General features: G+C 42.7%; 3 protein-coding genes across 4 annotated transcripts; all 3 read right to left on the bottom strand.

The window, feature by feature from the left end:
- Positions 1-201: 201 nt before the first annotated feature.
- On the bottom strand, positions 202-2,919 carry rps12 (ribosomal protein S12). Its single transcript, XM_084030807.1, has 6 exons — positions 2,848-2,919; positions 2,677-2,723; positions 1,770-1,886; positions 1,467-1,569; positions 1,102-1,203; positions 202-287 (listed from the first exon to the last, which is right to left on the bottom strand). The coding sequence occupies exons 2-6, from the start codon at positions 2,688-2,690 to the stop codon at positions 225-227; spliced, it is 399 nt and encodes a 132-aa protein (XP_083886933.1). The 5' UTR covers positions 2,691-2,723; positions 2,848-2,919; the 3' UTR covers positions 202-224.
- Positions 2,920-3,585: 666 nt separating this feature from the next.
- LOC311026885 (SH3 domain-binding glutamic acid-rich-like protein 3) lies at positions 3,586-5,010 on the bottom strand. Its single transcript, XM_084030601.1, has 3 exons — positions 4,852-5,010; positions 4,488-4,655; positions 3,586-3,897 (listed from the first exon to the last, which is right to left on the bottom strand). The coding sequence occupies exons 1-3, from the start codon at positions 4,894-4,896 to the stop codon at positions 3,835-3,837; spliced, it is 276 nt and encodes a 91-aa protein (XP_083886727.1). The 5' UTR covers positions 4,897-5,010; the 3' UTR covers positions 3,586-3,834.
- Positions 5,011-5,423: 413 nt separating this feature from the next.
- LOC311026633 (scavenger receptor cysteine-rich type 1 protein M130-like) lies at positions 5,424-15,437 on the bottom strand. Of its 2 annotated transcripts, none has more exons than XM_084030306.1 (17): positions 15,301-15,437; positions 14,249-14,326; positions 13,976-14,002; positions 13,517-13,828; positions 12,209-12,502; positions 11,803-12,117; positions 11,017-11,304; positions 10,499-10,813; positions 10,066-10,365; positions 9,536-9,844; positions 8,848-9,162; positions 7,924-8,232; positions 7,527-7,820; positions 7,084-7,419; positions 6,884-6,988; positions 6,239-6,323; positions 5,424-6,128 (listed from the first exon to the last, which is right to left on the bottom strand). In XM_084030306.1, exons 2-17 carry the CDS (start codon positions 14,298-14,300, stop codon positions 5,987-5,989), a joined length of 3,798 nt encoding a protein of 1,265 aa, XP_083886432.1. In that variant the 5' UTR covers positions 14,301-14,326; positions 15,301-15,437; the 3' UTR covers positions 5,424-5,986. The 2 variants fall into 2 exon arrangements, with proteins under 2 accessions (XP_083886432.1, XP_083886433.1); XM_084030307.1 differs by lacking the exon at positions 15,301-15,437 and adding an exon at positions 14,459-14,596.
- Positions 15,438-19,304: the final 3,867 nt, after the last annotated feature.

Here is a 19,304-nt window from a genome sequence, read left to right on the forward strand (position 1 = left end):
GGTACGGAAGCTAGTCTTAAAATGCAGACTCTGCTCGACTAAGTTTAGCTACCAAACTGAAATGCATATCTGAACAGACCCTGACTTTACTCACTGCCAGTTGGATTCTAGCAGACTTGCTTTTGGACAGTTAAATATATCGTAAAGGGGGGGGGGGGGGGAAGAAAGAAAGAAAATAAATAGATCACTTCAGACAACTGCTTCAATATCAAATTTTTGACACTTTATTTCTTGCTTTTGAAGTATTCCTCAATCACATCCTTGGCTTGGGACTCCTTGCCATAGTCCTGCAGACAGAAAAACAGTTTGAGATGAAGAAGGTAAACTAAACTAACTTCTAAATTACAGCCTCAGCAATATTACTGGCGAATTATGCCATCACATCTGTGTCAACCAAAAGTAACGACAACAGACATGCCACACATTTCTTTGGGGCATATTTAGAAACTATTTACAAAAAAGGGGTCCTGTGGAGTCCGGGTCCGACTTTCAAGTTACTCACCAAAACATGCATAGTGCACAGGTGGTATTACTACAGCTCAACCCAAATTACTTGAAAGTACAGTGCATTTGCCGTTGGAGCAGTACTGTACAAAAAGACAAGGACCACGAGCAGAGAAGCTTAGCTTACGACAGCAACTCATCTAGAGACCTGGTGTGTTGCGCATTTTTTCCTCAGCAGAAAACAGACCACGAAGAGCCGCTGCAGTATGGACTCATGTCTTAGTACATGAAGCGCCAACTACTCGGAGAGCCATCCGAGCGCCCCGTATTTTGCATCTTACACATTTCTCCAAAACTCAGAGCCTTATCTCTTTGGAAACTAGAAATTAAAAATGGAGGTGCGTCGATTTGAATATACCACACAGTTTAGATTCATTACAGTGACCTGCCAAACATGCAGCATATTGACAATTGTTTATATTTGTAGCCATTCTTAGGGACCCCAGTCACCACAGGTAAATGACGGGGCTCGTACCCTGGCTTTCATTTAGCCAAGCGTTATCATCAACAACAGCTGCTAAGCACGAAGCAGAGCAGCTGCACTTGACTGGCAGATCTGGAGGAAGTTTAAAAACCCTGCAACAGAGCATGATTTACCTTGACCACGACACAGCTGCAGCCCACAATCTTACGGGGTTTGCCCTCACGGTCGATCTTGCACAGACCGACCCATTCGCCGAGCTTCTTGTTGTCGTCAACCTGGAAAATAAGTTTAACAGTATCGTAACTTGTGTCTTACCCAACAGGGTAACTGCAGTGAAGTGAAGGGCCACCTCTCAGTAATCAGCAGAGGGAGACAAAACCATCATCAGCACAACACATCATGCTAACTTTAACTCCACTGTCAGTGCACAAGAAACCTCAAAACAAGAGGACATGCCTGTATAACTGAAGGACTCTAAATGTATTTATTGACATGCAAACTTGACAATAAGGCCAGGGGTGTGAAGCAGGCTTGTTACCTTTATCAGGTTGATTTGATGCTCAGCACAGAGGGCCTCCACCAGCTTGACGTATGTGGGCTCGTCGCAGTTGCCTGCAAGGGCGCAGAGATGGGCTTGACGCCTGCAGAACATGGAATAAACTTGCATTAAAAGGCATGTAAACCATTTCAAATAGTGATGGCACATCTCAGACAGCAATCAGGTAAAAAAACAGCAGACTTCCAAACAAGAGTTCATTAGCGGGAGCCAAGACAGCATCAGCGAAACACCTGCTGAGGCCAAAAGTGCATATTGATGGAAGTAATGAAATTAAAAACGCACTTGTCCAGAGCCTTGGCAGCCTCACGGATACCACGGGCAAGGCCATCGTGGATAAGCGCGGTCTTGAGCACTTCAGGGAGAGCTGTGTTTACATCCATCACACCTCCAGCGGCGACGCTGCTATGACACACACATGCGGACAAGGGAGAAAAACAGATTTAAAATCACATTTACCAACATGGGCACGTCGAAATGGTGGATTCCAGGAGAGCTTCCAGCTATGTCAGAGATGGGATCTCACTCATTGTAGAGTGAAGGGGTATCCGACAAAAGAAAGAGAGTCATCATTCAAGCACCAGAAAGCTCACCGGGAGAGGAACTTGCATGTAAACAGGCGATTTGGGTTATAATGGCTTGTAATCTGACCCTCTCCATAAAAAGAGATGATAGATTACACACATTACCTTGTAGTGCTTCTGATCATATTACAAAAACTATTTCCCACATCTAGTGGGGATTTATATGTAGTACTATCATAAAAATATGAATATTTTGGGTTGGTTCAGCTAGGGGTCTTTTAAGTTCACGTTACTGCTTAATGTAGCTACATTTATAATACAGTAGTGTTACTGCAGCGAAATATAAATTAAACTTGTTTTTATTATTTATCATAAGGGCAGAGCAAGGACACTTAAACCGACCTTGCTACAAGTTTCGGCCAGCTTTACACCTGATCGCTGTAAAAGCTATGAAGTGGCCCCATACCCCGTTAGCATGCAAGCTAGCCAGTTAGCGCATAGCAAAATACCATATTACACCTAGCGTTACTTAGCAACAGTCGTTTTGGGTAACCAGAATAAGTTTATATGACAGAACTACCACCACCTTTTCCAGAAAGTCATAACCGTTTTTTTAAGTTACAAAATTGTGAGCTAACGTTAGCGACAAATAATAGCGTCATGCTCACCCTTCCTCGGCCATTGTTGATTATCGATGGATGGTGGACTTAAAGATCTGCAATAAACAACAGAAATGAAAGAAGAGTCAGTATCCAACGTAAACAGTTCGCTGTTAGGAGTTTATATATTAAGATGTTTCATTAATCCTTTAGATTGTGTCGGTAGTGCATGAAGCGTACCCTGTCCTCCTCTTGGGTAGCGGTAAAAGAGGACGTCATAAACGTGCGACATTTGCTATAAATCCGCCAGGACCCATCCTGTGTCCGTACAGTGGCGTCCAATGCGGTGCCTGTTGTAGTTTCAAATAAATATAAAAGATTGTGACATAATTACGAATAAAAAGGTTATTCAATAGAACTACGAAAGCCTTAAATAATTCAAAATCATTTTAATAAAAAAAATATTTGAGAATAAAGCAGTTTACAATGCAAAAAGCTCTACTCTAAATACATGTAACTTTTTCAATCCATCAATGTACTTTTAAAACTAAATGTATATACATTGTGTCATTTTTAAAATATTTACATTAAGTATTTTCTTAATATTGTGGCGCCCTGTGATAGTGAAAACCCCCTTCTAAGCACGAGGGTAATTGGTTTATGGAGGTCATATTCTCTGTTTATGCATGGCTCTGCAATGTAACTGGCATTATTATTTCACACTATTTCGTTCTATAGTGTTCACACTGTCCACCAGTACTTTGTGGTTATTTGCAGTCAGTAGGGGTAACTTTGATTAGACTGTTACACTGTAGTTGTGGTGCCACTTTCAGATTTAAAAGCCCAATCTTCATTGTTTCTTTGCCATTGTGTTTTATTATTGTGTTATAAACCCAAATTAAAGGCTACAGTAACAAAATCCGCAGATACAACTTTGTATTCCCTTTTGCAAAAAAATAAGACACAACAAAACTCATGTGCAACAGGCAGAGCTCAAACGATTTAATCATTCTTATTTTAATCATTCAAACTGTTCAGATGTGCAACACCAAAAATTCTCAGAAGCCGTTCCCTGAAAAGAAAGGCAAGCACCCACCACACTGTGAGACAAATGCATATCCCTGAGCTTTGAGCATCAATACGACTTCTGTCACAATACAATGAAAGGAAACAGAAACGTTACTATAGTGATTTTTATGTTTATTGTCTCATTGGTCTCCATTCCTTTTAGAGTTTGAGAAACTTCTCTAAATTTTCTTCCTCAATTGCATTTTCGAATGCTGTGTAGTCCTGCAAGAAAGAAAAAACGAAAGAAAACATGTCAGAGGTTATAGATTTGGGGGTGAGGGTGAAAAGCAGCTGTCATACAGATTTATTTAAAAAAAAACAAATCATTTTGGAAGGATCAAAGTTGCACTCCTAAAAGCAATAACAACAAAATCTGAATGGAATGATGAAATGATGACTCAAAACCCTCCGGGAGCAACCTGGAGTGTGTTGTTGGGGGAGTGATCTTTGTGTGCCAACATACCTGTGTGTTGATAGCGTGTGTGTGTGTGTGTGTGTGTGTGTGTGTGTGTGTGTGTGTGTGTGTGTGTGTGTGTGTGTGTGTGTGTGTGTGTGTGTGTGTGTGTGCGTGTGTGTGTGTTTGTGTGTGTGTGTGTGTGTTTGTGTGTGTGTGTGTGTGTGTGTGCAAACCAGTGGTTGGTGTTAATATTTATTTAATTGCTGTGTCTACGCCCTGCACAAGCAATCTTTTTTCTCCCTCTTTCCAAATGCAGGAAGTGTGTAAATGATTTGCACTTAATTATATTACTTTTGAGCAAGTGTTATTGTCAGTACGACTTATTATTACGTGCAGGTTATTGTGTGAGACTTACCCCGCAGTAGACGTCTCCATTGCATATTTGAGGGGGCAGCGCTCTCGGATCCCCTGCCAACTCCCTCATCAACTCCTTTGCTTTGGGATCCTGACAAATGTCGACAGCTTCGTAGTCGATTTTCCTGCTGCTCAGGACATTTTCGATTTTTTGCTGGTTGGTCTTGATCTGGAAAGGACAGCATTTCATCAGAAATATTTGCAAGAATATTAAAAATCATGTGTAGCCCTTTGAAGCCAAGTTATAGTTTGCATAAAAATGGTCTTCGCCGTCCACAACAAGCAGTTTGTCGACAAACACTAAATGGTCTATGAAGTACTCTGAAGTACAAGTAAAAAAAAGAAAGTGAGACTGCATACTTTACCTCTCGGGAAGCGCTCACGCTGGAATAAAACACTTTGATCGGCATAGCAGCTATTTTAACTATGAAACTTTAAACTAGAGTCAAACTGAGTGAAATGCAGAGCGAGAGAGGGCGTTCTACTATACAAGTATGTGGAGCTGGTTTGATGAAACAGCAGACAAGGTGAGCAGGTTTGGACAAGGCAGGACACACCCACTTGTGTGACTGCCATTCCAGTTAGCAGTATAGCCTGCTGGTGTTGATTGTGCAAGCACACACACACACACACACACACACACACAGTTCCACCAGTGGTGAACGGTAACTATGTACATTAACTCAAGTATTGTGCATAAGTACATTTACTTGTACTTGTATGCAACTTTTAGGATTTCCAGCCACTTTATACTTGGGTTTTTCCATTTAAAAGAGACATTTGTGAACAATTTATGATGGCTGGTTTTCATTATTGTGCAGATTAAAGTTTAAAAATGATTATTTAAAAGATTTAAACAAATTCAGAATGAATTGCCATATGATGGTGTGAACATTTTTACCCATCAAACATTCTGTCTAATGAAACGGTGCACGTGTTGTATGAAATACACATTTATTGATCAGATCACATAACACCAACAGCAAATTGTCATGCAAATCAAGGACAATGTAAGCATTATCTTCTTTCGGGTCAGTGGATTGTGATTGGCAGAATCTCGCAGAAAAATAAAAATCACAACAAGGAAGTATGAAAATGAATGGAAACTTGTATGCTATTTAAAATCACATTTTCAATTCTTTTCAAGCAAATAACACAGCATCTATTTTGAGGATATGCAAAGAGTACATTTCTAAATTATTTGTGTAAAAACACCCTTAAAACAGTTCCCTTTGGTGTACCTTAAAGGGCAACTGAACACCAGCTGAAAATCGTGTTGTTGTTTTTTTCTTTTGTTGCAGACATGCAGCAGTTTTAACTTCTCTCATTGCTGCCATGATGTGGGAACACCTGTGGCATCACTGTTGGGTGTGGCTGCAGGTGCAACAGACTTAAAACTTCCAACCAGAGAGAGAGAGTCATAAAAGCCAGCCTTCAACTATCTGGTGTGATGTAATTTCAATTTTCGGGAAATCACATAATTTTTTCCTCGGCACATTTTCAAGAGAGAACGAGGGGTTCGAGCTCGTAACACACTCTCCCAGCCAGGTCTTCAGGCACAGTTTCAACGGGTTTATCAGCGTTGGCGTCTTCCGGGCCGCTGCTTTCATGTGCACCTTCATTCACTTGGGTGTTGCGGTCCCTAAGGGGGAAAAGGAGGGGGATAATCTCAATCATAAGGGCGTCTTCTAAGTGGTTTGATCTAAAATAATCTTGGTCAATAACAGGGTTGGGTTTGTTTTTTTTACGTACCTTCCATCAAAAACTCCATTGTTCCTCTCTTCAAAATCTTGCTTTATTGCTCCTCCAAATCTGCTACTAAACTGAACCAGGGTATCTGAAAAGTACAAACAAAAATAAAAAAACAATCCACGAGAGCAACTAGGTCCATCAAAAACCATCATAGGTTTTTAAAACCAGGATTAACTGTATTTTCCTGTGATGTCACAACGACATATTCCATTCCATGCTTTACTACAGCGGAAATGGATGGAAAGCAGCCGAAAACACTGAACCAGAGCAGTAAACCTGCTAGTCGTAAAAAAAAAAAAAACAACCATCCGAGAGATGCTACACTCCTTCCAGCTGATGGAAGCTGCAGAATTAGATGATAATTATCTGTTGGTTACACATTGTCTTTATTTATTTTTTCATGTAAACTCAACACTGATGCATTATCACTAAACTTAAATCAATGTGGAGAAAGATATAAAAAAAAAAAAGGTCAAAGCTGGGGAGAAGTGAAAATGCAACTGTCGCGTTATTATTTTTTCCAAAGTTGATATAAATATGTTGCTCATGCAGCTTTAAACAATTTAGAAATGTTATGCCAGTAAGACAAAGGGGGCATCGGGGTAATTTTATCATTTGAATAATGTGCATATGTCTGCCACTTACCTGCCCCCCACCTCCTCTTTCTCCAGACCAGGTAACCTACAACCAGGACCAGCACCACCACCACTAGTGAACCCACAACCGCTCCTGTGACTGAGGATGCTGCTGCTGTAGGGGTTAAAAGGTCATGCAGTGGCGTTAGCGACACAGAAAACTAGCCATAATAAAATGAATAAACTCTGGTGGGGTTCTTTGGATCTTACCGCCCACAGAGACTTGGAGCGTCTTGGAGCTTTCAGAATGGAAAGACCTCGAGGAGATGTTCACGCTGTAGGTGCAGCTATACTCCCCTTGGGTTTTGGAATCGATGTCAGAGAATTCAAAGTATGCCAGGTAGAAGATAGTGTGACCAAACGATGGCAATATTTTACTGGTGTTGGTTTTCTTCTCTCTCAGAGAGAAGGAACCTCCGGGATATCTAGAATGAATGGAGCAGGTGACGGAGAAGCTGCTTCCTTGACTGACTGCTATTTTGTCGGGGCTGTAGATCACCATCGAGTGGGGAGACGTCAGGGAGATGCTGGGCTTCTCCAGTTTCACTGCAGGGTAGAAGAGCGATTTTTACAAACTCGTATAGGACATCATGGAACCCTTTCTCGCACGGTACAACGTCCGTGTTCAACAAATAAAGTGGACTGTTGTTTACCTGTGATGGTCAGTTCAGCAGTACTTCCTTGAGGAAAGTTAATGACTTGTTCGGGCAATTTCTTTTGATATTCACAGAAGTAAGACCCCTGTTGGTCGAAGTCCATTTTCGCAAAGACAAAGGTCGCAGCTTCGTTCTCAGAGAACTTTTCCATTTTAAATGAGTCTGCCATCCTTTTCAGCATGAATGTCCCGCCAAAGTGTTCTGTCACTACAGTGCAGGTGATCTCAACTTTCTCGCCCCAGTTTACATTTGGAGAGGGACTCAAGGTGATATGGGGTTTCTGCAGAGAACCTTTAACAGAGAAGTTGTAGTATAGGTTTTGTCAGAACCAACGCAGCTTCACCTCATACCAGACTTTCATTCACAGACTCTAGAAGTGAGGCGGTGCTCTTACCTAAACAGATGACCCCAGCGTCTTCACCGTGGCCGCAGTTATTTTCTCCAAATTTGGGATGCCTGCAATGTGTGAGAACAGCCTCTTGGCCGTTACACTCCACGTTATCCAGCCATATGGGACCAGTGCCTCTACCGAAGTGGGCGCTCGCAGGGGCGGAAACTGCATGACCGCAGCCGAGCTGTCTGCAAACCACATCGGCATTGGGCATCCCCCATTCGTCGTCACACACAGTCCCCCACTCGCCTTTATAGAAAATCTCCACTCTACCGGAGCACTGTCCCACGCCGTTGACCAACCGCATCTGAGCTGCATGTGAAAACAGAAGTGAGTCCAAATAAAAAATAAATACATAAAAAGAGCCCTCGAGACATGCATTTCCATACAATTCTGAAAAAGTGTATTTAAGTTGCCTGTGTGTGTTTTTGAATACGTTGAAAGCATCATTTTTTCACACCATCATAACCAATTACAACCGCCAAAAAGGAAAAATATAATATAATATATAAAGACATAATGATGTGGAATACTGCCTGATGTATTATATGTCACTTTTGCTATGTGAATGGTGTAATATTTTAGGAAATACCCTGTTGTGCTGAGCCACTAGAGCTAGTAGTCTGTTAGCTTATTTTGGGTAAGAAAACCTGCTAATCAAGCTAACTAATTAGCATGTTATATGTGATTCATAACTCACAGAGGCTAGCTGCTTCACAATTCTTCCAGATTGTATGCAAAGTTAAGCCAAACAGCTGCCAATTGTGTATTCATTTTATATTTACTCTTGACAATAAAGCAGACTAGTGTATTTCATAAAATGTCAAATTTTAAGGAATGAGTGCACTTGATTGAAGAAGAAGTAATCAATTTACCACTTCATGCTAACAAAATTGTGTCCCAACCGAATCGTTCCGAAGGCCTTACCTGCACAAACAGCGCCAGCATCGTGTTCGTGGCCACACGTCGCTGCTCTGAAACCTTTCTTCGAGCATTGCTGAAGGGATGTCGTGTTGTCAAAACACGAATTGCCCGCCTCCACCACCGATCCAGTGCCTTGGCCAAATAGGGCATTGCCGGGAGCGCTCATTGCTTTCCCACATTCCAGCTCGCTACAGATCAGCTGAGCTTTGCTCAGGTTCCAGTCGGTGTCGCACACCGTTTGCCACGTGTTGCCGTGGCGGACCTCGACCCTGCCAGAGCACTCGTCCTTACCATTAGTCAACTGGACCGCCAAACTTCCTGTAAAATGGAAGTAAATCAGTTCTATTGATTCATTCAAGCATAGCTTTACTGTAATACAGCCTTAATAGACAAAGTGAAATCATCTATTGTTTTCTTTCTTTTAGGGTTCAGCTTGAATATAAAACTAGCCTATACATTTTAGCACATGAACGAAATGCCGTATTTAGGTCACATGATAGCAATCAACCCATCCCTATGACAACCTACATTATCTGGGGAGGAAGACCAGAAAGTGGCAATACAGTATAGAAGCAAGTTTGGTAAAAAAAAAAAAAAAAACAGAAAGGGAAAAAAAAGGGCCATACAAAAAGAGAAATAATAATACAAAGAAATAGGAGAGACACAACTGTCTTTTTTCCTCTTTTCTTACCTGTGCAGATCACACCAGCAACTGAGGTGGTGTTGCAGGTTCTGTCTCTAAAGGGTCTTTGCGTGCACTGACCCAGCGTCAGCTCCGTTCCACCGCATTCAATCTGATCGATCCAGGTGCGTCCGCTGCCGTGGCCGTACTCGGTCATGGTGGTGGTCTTAAACGTCCTCCCGCAGTCCAGCTGTTTGCACACCACGCTTGCATCATTCACATCCCAGGATTCACCGCACACATTCCCCCACTGGCCTTTGTCGAAGAACTCCACCCTTCCGACACAGCGGTCGTGCCCATCGGTCAACTTCACGTTGCCTTGAAAGGAAAGTTACATTAATGGACAGTCCTAATTTGGTGTTTCGTCAATAATTTGTGTACTTTTTGGGGTCATGATTGTTGTTACCCTAACGTAACCGGATGACTTTTATTTGATTGGTGACACTACTAAAATAAAGTTTGTATCATTGTAGTTTATAACTCCTTACACAGTAAGTGACGGGGAATTTCTAATTAAGACCAATTTAAGTTCAATTCACCTGAACATTCAACAGACACCTCTTCGATGCGATCACGGCTGGCCCTGGTATGGTCTCTCAGCGTGCATCCGGCGAGAGAGGTCTCTCGGCCGTTACAGTGGACCTCGTATCCTCGCAGATGTTCGCCTTGACCGTAGGATCCGGTGAACTTGAGGGGATCTCCACAGTTCATCTCTCTGCACACCACCGTAGCCTCATTCATTCCCCAGTTGAAACTGAACGCTGGTGACCATTGTCCGAGATGGTAGAACTCCACCCTGCCGGAGCACTGGCTACTCCCATTGATCAGTCTGATGTCAGCTGAAGAAGAGAATTAGCCAGTTAGTTGGTGTTTGAAAGGAATACCTGGTTCAGATAAATGTAAGCATGAAAACACTGTGTGGAATAAAGCAAATGGCCTGCCGACAACAGAGCGATAACCGAGAGGATGTACCTAAGCACACCACACCGGCGTCTTCGCCGTGGCCACAGTTGTTTTCCCCGATGCTGGGATGGCGGCAGTGCAAAAGAGATGTCTCATTCCCCAAGCAGCCCATGTCATCCAGCCAGATGTCTCCATGGCCCTGACCGAAGAAGGCACCGGATTTGGCCATCTTAGCTGTTCCACAGTCCATGGATCTGCACACCACCTCAGCATCTTTGATGTCCCAGGCATCATCGCACACTGTTCCCCAGTGGCCGCCGTGCAGAAGCTCCACTCTACCGGAGCATCGGTCGGTGCCGTTCACAAGCCTTAACGGTGGATTACCTGAGGATAGGTCCACTCATGTAAAAGTACTCACTAGCTGAAGTTATCATGAAGTATTAGGCCTAATCCAGACTGTCAAATGGACTCAGTTGAGCAGCTATTAAGGTACTTACTTAGCTGCCATTATCAGGCTGAAATATTGTCTTTGCTATTCTAGTTGAATGGTGCCACAGTGCAGTATATCACTATCTTTTGTGTCTTACCTGCACATGTGAGAGAAGCGCCTTCGCACGACCCCGTGAACTCTCGAAGTGCACACTGGGAGATGGAGCTCACATTGCCAGTGCACCTACTTGTAATCCCTCTCAGTCCGCTGTCACCAAAATTCACGCTTTCTGCAGATTTTTTCGGAGATCCACAGCTGAGTTCCTGACACACCACCGCAGCCTCCTCACTGCCCCAGTTATTACACATCTTGCCCCATCGGCCGTCGTGGAAGACCTCCACCCTGCCGGAGCAGCGGTTCGTCCCGTTCAGCAGCCTGACCGTTTCTGCAAAACGGTTAAAGGTTGAGTAGGTGAATCTCTTCAGAAACACTTTCTGTTATAGAACTTGAAATCTTCGTAACATACCGATAGCAATGAATACATGAATTGCTCTGACATAAAAACATTTTTTTAAATGTCATCTGTGAACGTGGCAGGACTGTAAAAAACCCGTCCAATCAAGTCGGGCTGGGGAAAATAATTGGACGGCCTGCCTGTCTGTCTGCTTACTTCCTGATTGCGCGCACTCTGCTGATCTCATTGGGCGCTCTGGGGGGAGTGGCTTTGAACAGAGGTCTGAATGAAGGGGGCGGGACTTTTTCAGTAAGCCAATGCGTGAACTACTCTGCCTTTAAGAAGAGTTATTGGATTTAAAATGTTCAAGAGGATTTCATAAAATTGTGTCATTTGGTTGGTTGTTTGACTGCACTTGTCATGAACGTGAAAAAAAAAACAGATTTACATCACATTGAACGACAAGGAGTGTAGCGTGTGTGTTGTCACCTGAGCAAACAACGCCAGCATTTTCGTTATGGTTACAGTCGTTTTCTCCGAATCCTCTGTGCGGGCAGTCGGTGAGAAGCTTCTCATGACCAGTACATTCCATGTCGTCCAACCAAACCTGGTGTGGACCCGTGCCAAAGGCCGCCCTTTGCTTAGCCGAGATGGGGGTCCCACAGTTCATCTCTCGACACACCACAGCCACTTCCTCCATACCCCATCGGTCATCGCAAACTGCTCCCCACTGTCCCTCATGATAGACTTCCACTCGGCCAGAGCAACGATGCGTCCCGTTCACCAACCGAGTTTCTTTACTGTCTGTCAGGTGGGAAAAATAAAAATCAAGGGCACGTCTATTCAGAAGCCATCCATACCCACGTAAATTATTTTGAACACACGGCTGCCTTACGTGTACAGACGACTGTAGCATCCAAGCAGCTTTCCTTGCTGTCTTGTAACGGGCACTGGGAGATGGAGGTCTCGTTTCCAAAACAGTTGGATTTGATGCCATTCGTTTCGTGTCCCTCTCCGAGATTTATAGGCTCAAGCTGAGCGACAGGCTTGCCGCAAGAAATCTCCCGGCACACTACGCTGGCATCTTCCGTGTCCCAGTCACTGCTGCACACTTGTTTCCAGGTCGCATCATGGTAGACTTCCACTCTGCCATTACAACGGTTGGTTCCGTTGATCAACCTCACGTGTTCTGGATATGATGGTGATAGAAATGTTTAAAAAAATCAATACATGTCCAACTGTCCAAACTACAAGCTCCTCTAACAGATAATCAACATATTGTCATATATAACATTCATTCACAATTTTATAGGGTGTCTGCTGTAGTATTCATTGGGTGCAATCATTAGCCAGGCAATCAGTTGAAAAGCCAGGATATCAACTGTTCCAGTCTTATTGAAGTGCAATACATGATGAATACACCTTCACTCTACATCTTGTTGTTTTGTTCTGAACCAAGATGTAGAGTGAAGGTGTATTCATTGGAAGCATGACTGCATGATGACTTTTCACCAAACATCCAGACCCAATCCAAAAAAAGAAAAAGATAAAAGAATTAGGTCAGTTGTTGACTTTGAAGTTTTGGTTTATCTCCCATCTCTACCGCCTGCCCTTTGCTCTTGACATTTGCAGCAGCTGGGCATGCACCGACCTTGATGTGCTTCTGCTGAAACAAGGGTTGTAGCAATCATCTCAAAGTAGTCAACAAAATGATCAACTGACAATACAACCGCTAGATGTTTGATGCAATATCAGGATCATGAGCTGCTAAAATAAATGCTGCGATGGCTTATTTTCTTAACAGCTAAATTTCCCAATTTCACTTCCACATTTCTGCTCTTCACATTTTGAGTACGGGCCTTCAGCTTGGCTAAGCATAACACATTGGAAGCAGAGGATGCAGCTAACCTGGCTGAAAATGCACCAGCACCTCTATAGCTCAAAAATGAACACGTTGTCTTGTTTGTGTGTGTAATAATAAAAATGTGCATTTTTATGTTTCCTCTGCTTCTAGTTTTTATGCTAAGTAGCTTGTAATGATATCAATCTTCTGAACTATTTGCAAGATAACACACATGTCCAACTATTGCTTTCAGAAATGTTAAATGTGAGCTATTTGATGAAGTGTAATTGAGTGTTATCCTGGTGGACACAAGCGGGTCAAATGACGCACACATCACTAGGTGAATGAACTCCGTCGTACCTGAACAGATAACCCCAGCATCTTCGCTGTGGGCGCAGTTATTGTCCCCCAGTGGTCTGTGTGGGCACTTTAAGATGGAGGTCTCACTCCCAGTACACTGCACGTCATCCAACCAGATCATGTTGTGTCCCCCTCCAAAGAAAGCGCCTTTTTTGGCCTCAAGAGCCATCCCACATTTTACCTCCCGACACACCACTTCAGCGGTGGGAAGGGTCCAGTGATCATCACACACCGTTCCCCAACTGTTTGAGTGGTAGACCTCCACTCTACCGGAGCAACGTGACGGCCCCCACAGCCGAATTTCATCACATTCTATAGACAAAACAAAGCACAATAGCAGGTTGTGTCACCATGAACTGAGTAACAAACATTTTTTCATAAATGCGGGGTGCAGAAATTGAAATATTGAATTAATAGGCATGTGCTTTCATGTATGAAAAATAATTTGAACTTACTAACCTGTCAGCAGTGGTAGACTCAGTAGACCTAAACAAGAATGTCAAAAGTTTCATAGATATTTAAAAACATGGCATCCAAAAGTCTGTAATACTGTCATTCATCAAATTCATTACCAGGACAAACGAGATGTACCATGATGTGTCAAATTACAGTTTATTCTTTCACTTCCTTTTACTGAATACATTTCTCATGCACGCACTCAAGCTGTTAACTGCCAAGACAAAAAAATTCAAAAGGAAGAAGTCAATTTGAAGGATATAAAATGGAACTCACCTATTGAGAAATAATAAACCAAATGTAGTTTTTCAGCAGAAATGAAGATCATGTTGCGACTTCAAAGCAGATCAAATGCTGTCAAGGTACAGTAAAAAAAATGTTAAATGTTACTTTACTGTGTCATCTGTTTTAGGCCGAGCAAGAGAAGTTTGCTCATTTTTGAAAGTTTGTTTTTTTATATACCAAAATCTACGAGAGCCAACTTACCTATTAAATCCAAGCGCAGCTATTAAAATGAACTCAAATCTAAAATCAAAAGCCGATCACATGTGAAACACCCAAAGGATAGAAGCTCCATGTACAGATCCAGTAATTGCTACAAATAAAAGGGGCTGCCTGGACTTGGACTACAAACTGGAAGCATGTTGACATTTTGATCAATCATTAAAGACCGGGGATGAGATTTGAGGTCGAGATTTTGTTGTGTTTTACACAATATCTACATTACTATTTGAAAAAGACTTTCAACAGAAAAATACACCCTGTGTGTAAAATAATGCTGGAGAGAAGTTGTGATAGGACACAATAAATGATCTGCAGCAGAAAAATAAAAGGGAAATGTAGACCAGAAGGAGGTGTTTATGTCAACCTTCCATGAAGAAGTGTGAGATCGTAAAAAAAACTCTCCATAGAACATATGACTGGGTGAAATACTGTATGTTGAATAAATAATACTCTTATAATGCTGCAACAACTTTTACATCATTTTGTATAAAAAAAATGCACATTCAATTTGAAAATATGAATGCTAAATTAATTCCACATCCAGTTCCGTTTTTTGACTGTTATTTTGCAGTGGTATTCTTATTTCACTTGCAATCCTGGCATTAATTAAAAAATAGTATTTTTAAATGTTGCTGTATATCATGTATTTGGTCTGTCCTGTCCTGATTTTTGCCATCCTTTTTTTTCCTCATAATGATATCCAATATCAGGATTGTGGTGAAAAACAATCTTTATTGTCAATCTAATAATAAAAATCCTCCTCTCTTAGGTGCAATACAACGCTGAGCTTTAAAATATCAAATTTTTTACATATAATTTCTTACCTTCTCATCGGAATACCAGAATAATTATGGTCTCTGAGCCAACAGAACTATAATCCACTAAAGACTTGTTCTTTGACAGAATCGGTTCTTTTACTGCATCTTATCATCAACGTGACTCATAGGAACTGGGAATGGCAAACACTTCCCCTTGTGAATGTCTTAACATCAGTCATTTTGTATTTGTTCCATTTCCTGTTATGGACCATCAAATACTGCAGTCTTCCTTTTAAAGGTGGGAGAAACAGAATAATATCACCACTGCACCTTTGGAGCCAGAAAGTAATGAGAGAACCTCCAACCAAAAAGTGCCCAGAACAGACAACGTGGATAAAGATGCAATTAGTAAAATATTAGTAATGGAATTGTTCATATAGTTGGTGGATGATATTTTGTGCATATTTATGATGTAAATGAATATTGTAAGACAAATACTTATTTTAACATCTGTCTAGGGAGAACCTTTGGGCTAACACTGGCTCATTTATGTTTTTTTTTTTTCTATTGATGAGTAAGCACTGTCCCTATTAAACTAATACAATCAAATAAATCACATGTACAGCAAGTAGATTCAATCTGTTGTCATCTGAGTGCCATGGTTATCCCTTCCTGTTTTTTCTTTGTTTTTTGATGAATGTTGATTTAAACAAATAATAAAAAAAAAAATGTCGTGGTTTTAACCGCAGTTAAAGTTCCTCACTGTCGGATACATAAAGGCGGTACAAGATATTGCATAACTGACTATTCAGCATTTTAGGCTGCTTCGTTGGGCCATCTGTTTGCACACATAATGAATTTCCTTAATTTGCCTCCGGTTGCTCACACCTCAAACTTCCTCTTGATGCTGCAGTTTTGTCACAGTATTTCATATATAATTGATGAATCTCCCTTTTTTCCTCATACTGTATGTACTACTAGTAGTAAGCCGTATTATTTGTTATGTTGTGATTTTGTGTTGCAATAGGCATTTTAGAGTTGAGTTAAGTAAGTCAAACCCTGAAACCCGTGAGGATATGGTCTAAATATGTAACATCGAATATGTAACATAAGAAACTATTGGTGAATCGCTAAAAAAAATTGGGTAAGCTACTAACAAAAATTTAAAGACTTAAGACTTCATTTACAAACATGTTACCTTATGTTACGGCCACCTTCCTTATCTGTTCTGGGTATGTGTATCTCTGTTGTGCAGCTGTGTTATGTTAAGCAGGATGTGCGGTCCCTTGCCAAGGATTGGCTGGCGCAAGACCTGCCTACTTCCTGGTTCCAGCCGGTGATCTGATTGGTGCATCGCCTGGCAATCATCTCCAATCATCTAGCACCTTCCAGATCATCACTCTGTTAAATAGCTGCCCTCAGTTGTGATTTTGGCCCTTTATGATCAACTGGCCTCGTGTGTGTTGTGCTCCCCTGTAGTGAATGTGGTAACTGTGGTAAGGAAATTGGGCAAGGATCTTAGTGGGGTTAACTGACACCATCCAGACACCTGTCGATGAATTATGTTAGACTCACTAGGTTTAGAGGGTGCTGCGTCTTTTGTATTTTGATTATTGATGAGATGGATGAATTGATTTTGAAGTAGCTAATGGCTATCTCTCATTTTGGAGAGACCTCTTTAAGTTATATTCATTTCTTTGAGTTAAGCAGCATCCAACAGCCCTTTTTCCGTTCTCTTTGTAAACCCAGCAAATACTTTGTAATTTTACCAAAAACATTCTGGTTTATGTTGCTCCCCTTTTCCCCACGAGCCGGGTCGTAACATAAATGGGGGCTCGTCCGGGATCTCTAAATTGAGGTCCTAGTGCAAGTTATTTGTTGGCAGAGCATTGCCATTGATTGATTGACTGTTTGACAATTGGTAAGGGAGCGCAGCTGGGTAATTGGGCACCATGGCTGGGCGATTTGACTTGGAGTTCTTTGTAGCCAATCCTACCTTGAGTCAAATAGCTAGCTGTCGGAAGGATGAGTTAGGCCAAATTGCAATCCACTTCGGAATCACTTTTGCTAGACACCTGTTGAAAAGAGAGCTCAAAGCTCTAGTAATTGATAAGTTGGTGGAACAAGGGGTGATTGTAGAACCTGAGCAAATTGAGTCTGCTGCCATTGCTGTTGGCATCCCAGCTCCGGCTGAGGAGGGCCAAAGCCTTGAGGCACAAACAGCCTCCAGGGTGGAAGGCGGGGCAGGTGGGCGGGTGAAAACGCCGTTCACAATTCCTCGCTATGACCCATCCCCTTCGATCAGTACTGGCCCCAGAGACAAGGCCCGACTGAAGGTCCGCCTTGCCCGTATCCAGTTGGAAGCCCAGGAAAAGATCGTGAAAGGCAGGCACAGTTCCATCTTCAGCTGGAAGTAAAAAAGCTGGAGATTGAGGCTGACAAAGCTGTGAGGCTGCGGAAGCTCGAGCTTGAGACTCAGACAGCAGGACAAGTGCGAGGTGCACCTGCTGGTTCAGGTATGACACCTTCTTCCACCATCTCCCCTAATGTTGGTAAAACAGGATTTAATGCTAGTAAGCATATTGCTTTAGTGCCTGTGTTTCGGGAGACTGAAGTGGACTCCTATTTTGGTGTGTTTGAGCGTATTGCATTGCAGTGGCTGGCTGAGGCATGGTCACTCTTACTTCAATGCAAAATTCATGGAAAAGCCCAAGATGCCGTTGCTGCCCTCTCCTTAGGAGACAGTTTGAGTTATGATGCCGTGAAGACTGCAATTCTGCGTGCTTACGAGTTGGTCCTCGGCGCGTATAGGCAGAAATTTAGAGATCACAGGAAAGCTCAGAGTCAAACTTATGTTGAGTTTGCTAGAGAGAAGGGAGTTATTTTTGATAAATGGAGCACTACTTGTAAAGTTAATGACTTTAACTCATTGAGGGAGTTAATTCTGATAGAGGACTTCAAGAAATGTTTGCCCGAGCGCATTGTAGTGTATCTCAATGAGCAGAAAGTAAGTGCCTTGTCTGCGGCGGCAGTCCTAGCGGATGAGTATATGTTAACGCACAAGGCTACTTTCTCCTCAGGTCCTGCTGAGGGGTCACGCCGTAACATGGGGGTCGTAACCCCTACTGCTGAGGGGTCACGCCGTAACACGCCCCGTAACCCTGTCTCTGCTACTTCATCTCCTAGTCCGCCCCGATTGCAGAGTGCGGAGCGGAAGTGCTTCTACTGTCACCAGACAGGTCATATAATCGCTAACTGTTTGGTCCTTAAAAACAAGGAACAAAATGCTCGTGTTTCCCAGCCTAAAGGTGTAGGGTTGATTAAAGCTGAGTCTTGTGTAGTCCCTGAGTGTGACAAGCAGGAAGATATTGACGTTTGTTTTAAGCCGTTTGTTTTCGACGCCCTTATTTCTCTCACAGGGGAGCCTGCTGACCAGCGCTCTGTGCGTGTCCTGAGAGACACACCTTGCTCTCAGTCCGTTATTCTGGCCACAGTGCTTCCATTTTCTGAACAATCAGCCTGCGGTTATGGCTCAGTATTACGCGGCATTGAGATGGGATACGTCTCTCAAGCAGTACATAGTGTCCACATCGAGTCCAAATTATTTACTGGACTTTTTCCTGTCGCAGTCTGTTCCGAGTTGCCAATCCAGGGTATCGTTCTATTGATGGGTAATGACATTGCCGGAGGTAAAGTCAACCCTGCACTGGAAGTGTTAGATTCACCAGTGGGTGATGAATCAACTCCAGTCGCTCAGCTACCGTCCACTGTGTTTCCCACCTGCGCCATTACGTGCGCTCGTGCGATTAAGAATGAAAATGATGTCCCTGATTTCCTGTTAGCTGACAGTGTGTTTATGGCAGCTGTTTCAGATGAAGCTGAGGTGGAGAAAGAGGTGGTGAAGTCTGCTACATCTCAGGATGAGGTTGCTGTGCTGGGATGTTTTCCCAGCCCAGGCTCAACGTCCCCCAGTGATGGGGCACTCCCAGTCACCCGAGAGCGCCTGATCGCTGCGCAGAGGGCTGACCCAACATTGCAGAAATGCTTCTCAAGTGTGGTGAGTAACGGTA

Source organism: Eutrigla gurnardus (assembly GCF_963514095.1).
Source record: "Eutrigla gurnardus genome assembly, chromosome: 16".
Classification (NCBI taxonomy): Eukaryota; Metazoa; Chordata; class Actinopteri; order Perciformes; family Triglidae; genus Eutrigla; species Eutrigla gurnardus.